Source organism: Stigmatopora argus, chromosome 14 (assembly GCF_051989625.1).
Source record: "Stigmatopora argus isolate UIUO_Sarg chromosome 14, RoL_Sarg_1.0, whole genome shotgun sequence".
In the NCBI taxonomy this organism is placed as follows: domain Eukaryota; kingdom Metazoa; phylum Chordata; class Actinopteri; order Syngnathiformes; family Syngnathidae; genus Stigmatopora; species Stigmatopora argus.
The window spans coordinates 16,832,923-16,843,130 of record NC_135400.1 but is presented as its reverse complement, the minus strand read 5'-3'; the positions used below and the strand labels follow the sequence as shown (position 1 = coordinate 16,843,130).

Sequence of the window (10,208 nt, the reverse complement as noted above, 5' to 3'; positions counted from 1 at the left end):
TTAAAAATTTTTACATCACAGCAGCATTTTGTAATGGTTACCTTTTTTGGGTTGCACTGTTAGGTGAAGTTGCAGTTTTTATTTTGTTTAACTGTGTTTACTGTGCAGCATCTCGGTGAGCAGAGAGTTACATGGCAGATCGCCCAATAGGTGACGTTGGTATAAATACTCTTCCACCTGCAGACTGATGCTGCGGACTTCGGGCAGCCGGAGGAGCAGCTGGCCGAATTTGTCCGAGTGACCCGGGTGAGTCCGCTGGGTGTGTTCCATCAGCACCCGGTTCACCCTCTCCTGCGTGTGCTCCACTTGTTGCCGGCTCTGCACCGACTTCACATCTGCTCCAAACAAACATGGCAGGTCCAGTTTTTAAAAAGTTATATTGACTTATTGAAAGATTTCACACACGATTGAACTCTTTTTGTGTTTTAAGTCACATCTCATTAAAAAAAGCATAATCTTAATGACATAGACTTCATGTACTTGACTTTGATCAGAGGAACTTAATATTTCACATTCAAGTCATATGCACAACAAGATAAAAACTCGCATTTTTATTATTCATTGTCACTTTAAAATGTCCAAACTATTAAAATAAACAACGAGTCAACTAAACTAACCCAATGTCATCTTTAAAAGCAAACACTTTGGCCAATGTATACAACCAACTTTATGTGAGGATACTTCCAAAACATGCCACTAGAGGGCAAGCGAGTTGCGAACAACAAAATTGTTGATTGCTTTATTCGCGACCGCAGCTGTGCAACGCAAAATGACGTATTCGCAAGTGGCAAACTTTACTGTGCGTGTGAATAGGAAGGGTTTTAAACCTGTTAAACTGTTTCAATTTTGCTTTCCTTCAGCGACATCTGCGGAAAAGGTATGTTAATCACCTCATTATTGGTCAAATGTTTTTAAAACGTCATGCTATGTTGTAGTCGTGGTTAGGGATACCTTACAATGCTAATGCTAGCTTCGTTCTGCGATGTGTTTTTCATTTTCAAACAAATTAGTCTTAACAGTGTGTAAGCGGAAGATTTTGGTAGCAACATGTTAGTTTCGTTATTAAACTGTAGATTTTTTTAAATCTATTGAAGTGGTGTCCAAACGACAATTTGTATTGGCCGACGCTTGCATTTCTCACCTTAAACACTAGGCGGCGCGGATTGATTGAAGTGGATTTGCTTATTTAGTGGCATTTTTATAAAAAGTGGAAAACTTCAATTGCCAATTGATAGTATGGTAAAAATAGTAAATTTCATTTGTATTTTCAGCCATGCAAAAGTAACAGGATTAACAGGCATATTTTTCATTGAAGCCACATTGTTTTTTTTTTTTTAAAGAAATGTATAGCTCACCGGGGTTAAAAAGCACCAAATATTTGAGACAGACAAACTCATGCCTGTCAAATTGTAGCGCTTTAAGTTTGGACACCAAATCCTGCGTCCTGGTGACCAAAGTGCTCAGCGTGGCTCCCGCCTGAGATAGGATTGTTGACATCTCGATCTGGACAGGAATTGCATAAAAGATGGGTCAGACCTGAGATGGTCATCATCAGGGGTGGAGCCTATCACCTGCTGTCCCATGACCAGGTACACGCATCCCTGTTTCCCGTAGAGTACTTGTCTGCAGAGGTGGTCCAGGACCAGTAGCTCACTCCAGCAACTCTGCAGGAGAGCCATCTGGTCCTCCACCTTAAAAAAAAAGTGTTAGATTTCGCTCCATGCTATCTGGGGCTTAAAGCCGTTCACCTTGAGCTCCTTGAAAAGCGAGCTGTTCCTGGCCCACTCCACCAGTCCAAATAGGGTCTGGTCGGCCATTTTGCACATGATGCTGAAAGTGTTGAGGCGGTCGTGTTTACCCCGGTTGGCCTGCTCCCGCTGCAGACTGGCCACCACTTTGGCGCAGAGCTGACCCTCGTCCGGCTCCCCTTCCAGGAGGCGGGCCAGAAAATCGGAGGTCGGGGTCGAGGGAGGCGGTCCGGGCGGGGCGCTCCAGCCCGGCGAGGGCGTTCTTAACGCGTAGGGGCCGCTCGGGGTTCTGTGCGAGGGTTGGTAGTGCGGGCCCGAGTTCGGGGGGGTGGCCATTTCCTCCGGGTGGTAACCGGCGAATGCCTGCTGATGCATCCCGGCGTGGGGAAACGGCAGCGGGGGGAACGCCCTCTCGTCCCAAGGCCAGGGCGCCGTTGCGGACTGATGGAGAGGGTCCGGAAAGTGGTCGACGTTGCGCACAAGTGGGCAGTAATTAGTGGCGGCGGGCCAGAGCCTTTGCGGCGTTTCCGATTGGTTCCCGTAGGGCTCGGTTTTTGCCGGCGGGTAGACTTTTTGTTCTTTCATCAGGCGGTAGAAGGGCCCCAATTTGTTCCTGCCGCCTCTCATGCGGTCGGCTCTCACCGCTGCTTGAAACACAAAATAGTCATTTTCATCAAAGTTTTATCAGCAGGAATCACATAAAGGTCCAAAATGATTCCAAAATCTAAATTTTAACACTGACCTAATGTCACCAAAAATTAATGTCTGCGCTCCCTGAACAACTTTCAATTCGAGTGATGCAAAAATAAGTCATGTTTTTTTCCGCATCATTTTATGACTTCTCCAAAAATGACTTAAATATCCTCATATTACGCAAAAGTTGATCCCCTACAAACCAGACAACTTCTGGTTCATGTTAGAGAAAAATAGGAAACCAAATGACTGTTTCACAATTTGAATCTTGTAATAGCATATCATCTAGAATTTAACGTTCATCATATTTTGATTTTAACCTTGTAATAGTTCCATTTTAATCTCGTTATATTCATATTCAGTTTTCTTCAGTGGTTGGGAAACACTGATTTAAAGAGTGTGCACAAAGTCATGATAGTGGAACTTTAATCTCACCTTTCCAAAATGTTAGTCAGGGCTACTTTAGCACCATTCAGCTGAAGAAGCGCGTCTTATCTCCGCCCTATAAAGCCATCTTATGTCAACTGGGTCATTACCGGCAGTCCTGACGCTACTTTTTTTACAACTTCTCCGATACGACGGCCAGCACATGCGTGTCAGTGGAGCGAAATTCGCCTCGCACGGGAGCAAAGTTCAAACCCGTCCGACACTTGCCTTCTTTTTTCATGCCCACCGCCAGACACTTCTGGAAGCGGCAAAAGGGACAGCGCTTCCTCTGCGCCACGTCCACGGGGCAGCTCCGACCCTCGGCGCAGGCGTAGCGTTTGGCGTTCTGCACCGAGCGTTTGAAGAAGCCCTGCCGACACAAAACGGCGCCGTTAAGAGCCGCGCGCCCGCCTCGTCGTCCGCCCGTTAGCTTTACCTTGCAGCTCTCGCAGGTGAGAAGGCCGTAGTGGTACCCCGATATTTTGTCCCCGCACACGGGACAACCCTCGCCGGACTCGGGGTCCCTCCCGAGGTCTTGAGCTGAGCGGGCAAAGTGAAAACACTTAAGTCCAAGGACGAGGTTTGCCCACAAATCGCAGCTCAATTGGGAAGTGATTGCATTCGAAGCTACGGCTAAAAGTTGCGTTCTTACTTTTTCCACATTCTGCGGTCTGGACGTCAATGCTAGTTATCGAGTTAATTTATGTCGAGGCTGTTAGAACAGAAGGAAGGTTGTTTTGTTTTTTTCTGTGTGGCACTTTGACAAAGAAACTAGTGTAAAAACGTTCTTTTTAAGGTGAGTTTGGTTCGTCCCGCGTTGCCAATGGCAACCGGGTTCCAGTAGGATCCACAGTTTGCAAATTTTGTCTTCAGCCTACATTTCCAAGACATACTTTAGGGTTTAAGGGGCTACTTTATACACATTAGCTACATGTAAGATTCAGGTCTAGTTTTCTGATGGAAAAAATAAAGTTTTTTTACAAATACATGGGAAAAAGTTCTTTGTCGCACAAATGTCATAATTTCATTTAATCGGTTATTACATCAATCAAGAAGTGTATTTTCAATCACTAAACATTGCAGTGTTGGTAAAGCCATTGCTTTTTGATGAAATAATATCAATCCAAATTAATATTCCATTTTGCTGCTATTTCTTAGCGAAACGTCTTAAACGCCATAAAATTGGACACTCATCTTTGCAGATATGACACTTTCGTGGAATCTAATCTGACCGCCGTCACATTCCCAGGTGCCACTCACACGTCGAAGCCGCCGCTAACGGAACGATGTCCTCGCGGCAGTCGTCCGTCCCAAGTCCAAAAGCCTGCTGCCGCTCGTGGAACCGTTCGGGAACATCCATGCTGTCTACGGGCGCCACATGTCCACGGGTCAAGTCTTCATAGTCTCAGGTAATCGGGGGGGAGCCAGCGGGCGCACACTGCGGGAAGCCGGTCGACTGACAACTGTTTGACGGCCACGCGCGGACTTTGATCGCTAGTTGTAAAAAAAAATAGGGGGATAAAAGCCTCCCCTGACTGGCACGCCTAGCCTCGCTACGCTAGACCGTCAGTCGCGTAGCCACCTGCTGGTAGCGCACTGTAGGGAAGCATGTCATTGAGCCATCTTTCCGTAGCGGGAGGCCTGATAAGATAACGATTGATAGCGCACCACTGCAAATTGTGCTTATTCATATCTTTATTTTAGTTCCTTTGTATTGGTTATTGTTTATGGAGTCACCAAGGAAGTGTGTTATGAAACAGCTCCTGCCATCTTGAGATCACCGCGACCCAAATGAGCCGTGCGTTAGCGTTAGCACACCCGCGGAGAAGCATTTTTATTAAGTTTGACTTTTCTTTTCGCCTTCCTGTATTGATAGTTAAATTATTAACATTCAAATAGGCGTGTTTAGAGGGATATTCCATTTCATTTTTTTTTTTCGAGGGTTCGATCGCTATTGACGGCGATAGACGTCAAAACATTTGAAATGGGAGTGACTGAAAGTGATCCATGTGAAGGGATTGGACGTCTTTTGCCATCAAACGCATTACCTTTGATATTATTAAACTGAATAAACACAAAAAGGCCCATTAAAAAAATAAACTACGGAAAAGGACAATTTTTATTGGGGACCGATTTGAATGAAACGGCTTTGCATTTGCTTTACTGAACGTTTTGGCGACGTCTAGTGGTTAAAAAGGACTACATTCACAAATGAATTCATTTAGCGAGCAATGCATCCTTTTATGTCAATATTTTATGTCTAAAATCAATCAATAGAAATCCACATTGCGGAAAAACTACCCCAACTAATCAATGTTTAGTTGAATCCTAATTGTAATAAAAATGCTTGGCAATCCACTCTAACATATGACAGGAATAACATTTAGCCATATAGCACAATTGCATTTATTTATGCGTCCACGTTCGCTTATTGTTATTCGTTATTGTTAATGACACTGTCTTAGATCTCATAAGATTTGATCCAAAATGTCAAGAATGAATTGCTAACTTGTCACTTCATCTATGACTATATAGAAATGATACATTGAATTTCATATCCGGACCCGGTATCCAGTAAAAACTCTACACCGACTTGACTTTTTCCTCTCAACGACGTGGTCGCGGCGTCCGATCGTTCACTGGCCGTAACAGACCGGTTTTCCATCAGCAATCACCCACACTTCATTGTGCCTATCCAGCAAAACGTTGGGGCTGCATCGCACACACACACGAAAAAAGTTTTACTCTTGACATAGCTAATCGTTTTCTATTATTAAACATCTTCGCTAACATAGTTCGAAAAAAAAATATTTGCATACCGTATTTTTCAGACTATATTTCGTAGCTGATTATAAATCGTATTAGCCAAAGAATGCACAATAAAGGGGGGGAAAATATAAGTTGCACTGGAGTATTTTTGGGGGCAGTTTTTAAAATGTATCAGAAACCAAGAGCTAACATTATGAATTAAAGTATAATAGTAAAATAGTGAACAGATAAAATAGGCATCTGTTGATGTAATATGTTAACTATTTTTATACCTATGGCGTTAAAAAAGACCATATAACAAGCTGTCATCAGTCAGAGTGAAGATTACATTTTAATATTTTTAAATTATTTATTATTTATTAATTATATAAATTATTTATTATTTTTAAAACATTTTAATATGTTAACTATATTTATACCTTTATAACAAGCTGTTGTCAGTCAGAGTGAAGATTACATTTTAATATGTTTAAATTATGTATTAATTAATAATTATATAAATAATTATAACAAAAAAAATTACATTACATTTTAATATGTTAACTATTTTTATACATATATAACAAGCTGTTGTCGGTCAGAGTGAAGACGACATTTTAATATGTTTAAATTATTTATTAATTATTGATTATATAAATTATTATTATTTAAACATTTTTAATATGTTAACTATATTTATACCTATATAACAAGCTGTTGTCAGTCAGAGTGAAGATTACATTTTAATATGTTTAAATTATGTATTAATTATTAATTATATAAATTATAATTTTTTTACATTACATTTTAATATGTTAACTATTTTTATACCTATATAACAAGCTGTTGTCAGTCAGAGTTAAGATGACATTTTAATGTTTAAATTATTAATTAATTATTGATTATATAAATTATTTATTCATTATTGATATATACATTATTTATTAATTATTGATTATATATATTTTTTGTTAAAACATTACATTTTAATATGTTAACTATTTTTATACCTATATAACAAGCTGTTGTCAGTCAGAGTGAAAAAAAACAAAATAAAAAAACTAAGTGGCTCTTGAGTACAAGTTGCACGATAAAATAAAAAAAAGTGCAACTTATAGTGCGGAAAATACTAACAATTCTTTGAGCAATTTTTGCAGTTTAAGTAGTGATTATATTGCAAACCACTAGAGGGTGCACTAGACAGAAATCACCTGTTGTAGCCGACACCAAAGTGGCAGTCGGGTACGAAGGAAGCGCCGTTCTTCTTCAGGTCGTACATCAGTTCGCCATTTTGGTGCGAGTCGCTCATGGAAAACATCCAGCCGCCGTAGCTCCGCACGTACACGTCAAACGCCGGCATCCGCTCGACGAACACCTGCGAGCCGTCGTCGGTTAAGATAACGCCACACGCGCGTCGGCCGTCGTTACCTCGTCGTTTGTGGGCTTGGGGGGATCGGCCTGGCACTCTTGGGGTAGCAAGAAGCTCATCTCGTAGTCTTGTTCTTCCCAAAACCACTTCTCTTCGCCTACCTTCACCACAACGGGTGCGGTCATTTCGATGGTTTTTCCTGGAGACAGACACAATTAGCCATTCTTTGTTTTTAGAGTATCGGACTTGGTGGCAAGATGGGATTCGTAGTCGTCGTGTGTTTTTAATTGCTTTTTAACTTCTGTAAACCGATGATCGTAACTGAGCAATTCTTGAGAAGGTCCCACGCAGGTCACTTTAATACGCCAAAAATAGGATTGGTCACTTACTGGCTAAATTATTATTTTTACTGGTCGAAAATGCGGACTGGAAAAATGAAAAAATGGATCATATCAGCAAAACATATCTTTAAAAAAAACAGGTCAGGATCAGACATTTTAAGCCCTTGATACTTAAATATAAATACAGTGGTACCTCGAGATACGACCTTAATTCGTTCCGGGACTGAGCTCGTATGTCGATTTTCTCGTAACTCAAACCAACGTTTCCCATAGAAATGAACTCAAAACGAATTAATTTGTTCCAACCCTCTGAAAAAAAAACACCCAAAACAGGATATTGGATTGGAAAAACATTTTGATTTGTTCTAATTCGCCATCTATTAACAAAGTAACAAATACCTAGGGGTACTTTTTGCATGGCAACGCGCTCGTAACATAACATAAACAAATTGAAATGAACTTGGATGACGATGTAGACACACTCAAAAATAAGTTGAATCTAACTACACTAAACTTAATTCTAATTTTGTTTTAAATTCTGATACCTTTCTTGGCTCTATTGGCTCCGCCTCCACCCTGACTTTCAGAAGCAACCTATCGAGGGTTGTTTGCTTTTGTCTCGTATCTTAAGATAAATATTTGCTCCAAATTTTACTCGTATCTCAAATTGCTCATATGTCGGGGCACTCTTATGTCGAGGTACAATTGTACAGCGGATCTATCACGTCAACCAGACACGTGTGCTCTATTTATTTTGCTACACCATCGACATTTTCTTAAAAATATTGCTTCGGCGGTAGACACAAACCTTCTTCGTTTTCACCACAGATGTATTTGTAGAGCCGTTTGAATGCGACATAACAGGCGTAGTCCATGGAACATGATTTCACCCTAGTGGTCACCCATGTGGAAGAGCCGTAGTGGCGTGCCTACAGAAAGACGCGTCGTGGCGGACCATGTCAAACTGTTTTATTATTATATCTCTGGACATTGTGATTCACGACTCACTCACTTCGTAGGTGTCGGCCTTGCAGGTGACATTGTACATCAGACATTCATTTGTCTCCATAGGAAATGGGTAATTTGAGCATTTTCTGCGGCAACAATACGTTTGAATTAATATTCGGAGAAATTGCCATTAAAAAAAAGAAAGAAATTCAGTGCTGTGTTTTTAGAGGATTGAATCGTTAGCATTTTGGACTACAATTTGGCTCATATTGAGCAATTCTATAGGAAAAAAGGCACGTCGTGTATTTGGAATAACTAGTAGAATTATACTTCGAATTAAGGATTTGATTCAAGACTTGAGACGTGAAAAAAATAATTTAGTCTTACCCAAGTGTTGCCTCAGTTGTGAGGCATAAGAGGCAGCCAACAAGTCCTGCGAGTAGAAACCTTCGACAAAAAGAACAAAAAATAACATTTCAATTGACAGGAATTTTGTATTTTACGTCGTGTAAATAATGCGTTAAATACTTACATGGCAACAGATTGTTTGAAGTGTGCAAAGCGCGATCTCGAGCCGAGTTTTATAAAAGACACGGCAACCACACCCTCAAAATTCAGACAATAAACATAAACGCAACAATACATAAACACTACATAAGGTACAAAACGCACTTGACACCGCGTGAAATGCAACACGGCACCATGTCATTGTTTACCATTGGCTGTTTTTTAAATAGAGCTTTTTTTAAATAGATTGAGATCAAACTTTGGAAAATATTGAGATCATGTCATATTTAAACATGCAAACTGAATCGTCAGGCAGATTTTGAATAGGACCCCTAAAAAGTCAATTTTCAATCAGGCGATTTCAACTTTTAAGCCAAACACGTATTAAAAAATTGGCATATTTTTGAAAAATCCACTTCAAATTACCAAATGTTAATGCCTTGTTTGCTGTAAAAAGTTTGACCAATTCATTGGACTGGCAGCACTGCTATTAAATAAAAATAATTAATAATATTTAAAAAAAATAGCATTATTTGCATGGTCAACAATTATACTTTCTTTTATGTTAACTCTAAAGACAAGAGTGACCAGTCACTTTGATTTACCAAGGTCCCATCACAATAAAAAAAAAAAGTGTTACTGAGAAAATGATTTAAAAAAAATGCCAAAACATTGTCACAAATGTTCACACAGTATTAAGTAAACCTCCCGGAGCGTACATTGTGCCAACTGAAAGAGCGGCGGGTAAAATGATCCTCCCCGTTTGTTAGAAGCCTTTTCTTATTCTAATGTTAATCTGGGCGATTACACAACATTTGATAGCGTCGCCACCCATTTTCACAAAGCAAATATTCTAAAAGGCTTTTTAACTAAAGGTGCTATCAAATGGTGGCCATGTGACAAAATGAAAATGACTACGCTAATGTCATTTTACTTGTCGAAAACAAATTTGACACGCTATCATATTTTCATAGTGATTCCAGCATTTTGTCACTTATAGATGCATTTGTAAAGTCACTTTATGTAATATTTCATAGCATTTTAACTCTTTACCTTAATAAAATTTATATGTGCGTAATTGTTAATGTATCTACCTAAATTTGGTATAATTAAATGTCTGTTGGACAGTAATTTGTGGACATTAAATCCCTCTAGTGGCCACAGGCAGTATTTTTTCAGTTTTTAGCGTTTTTTAAAAATTTTGCAGTATGTAATTTAGTACTTTTTTTTAATCTTTATATATTACATTTAGAAAGATTGGAAAAAAAATCATTCGCAATATTTTGTTCAATTTTTTTATTTTTTATTTTATTTTTGCGGTATGTAATTTAGTATTTTTTAAATCAATAAATCAAATCTTTTTTTAATTACAATTAGGAAGATTGGAAAAAAATGTCTTCATTTTATTTAAAATTATTTGTATAGATT

General features: G+C 39.4%; 2 protein-coding genes across 2 annotated transcripts; both read right to left on the bottom strand.

Annotated features, from left to right (window-relative positions):
- Position 1: 1 nt before the first annotated feature.
- On the bottom strand, positions 2 to 4,227 carry nr5a5 (nuclear receptor subfamily 5, group A, member 5). The gene is made up of 7 exons (XM_077618663.1): positions 4,128 to 4,227; positions 3,304 to 3,407; positions 3,096 to 3,237; positions 1,749 to 2,392; positions 1,572 to 1,691; positions 1,356 to 1,503; positions 2 to 335 (listed from the first exon to the last, which is right to left on the bottom strand). The coding sequence occupies exons 1-7, from the start codon at positions 4,225 to 4,227 to the stop codon at positions 88 to 90; spliced, it is 1,506 nt and encodes a 501-aa protein (XP_077474789.1). The 3' UTR covers positions 2 to 87.
- Positions 4,228 to 5,433: 1,206 nt separating this feature from the next.
- soul5 (heme-binding protein soul5) lies at positions 5,434 to 8,373 on the bottom strand. Its single transcript, XM_077618662.1, has 5 exons — positions 8,338 to 8,373; positions 8,134 to 8,254; positions 7,044 to 7,183; positions 6,827 to 6,990; positions 5,434 to 5,579 (listed from the first exon to the last, which is right to left on the bottom strand). Exons 1-5 carry the CDS (start codon positions 8,371 to 8,373, stop codon positions 5,504 to 5,506), a joined length of 537 nt encoding a protein of 178 aa, XP_077474788.1. The 3' UTR covers positions 5,434 to 5,503.
- Positions 8,374 to 10,208: the final 1,835 nt, after the last annotated feature.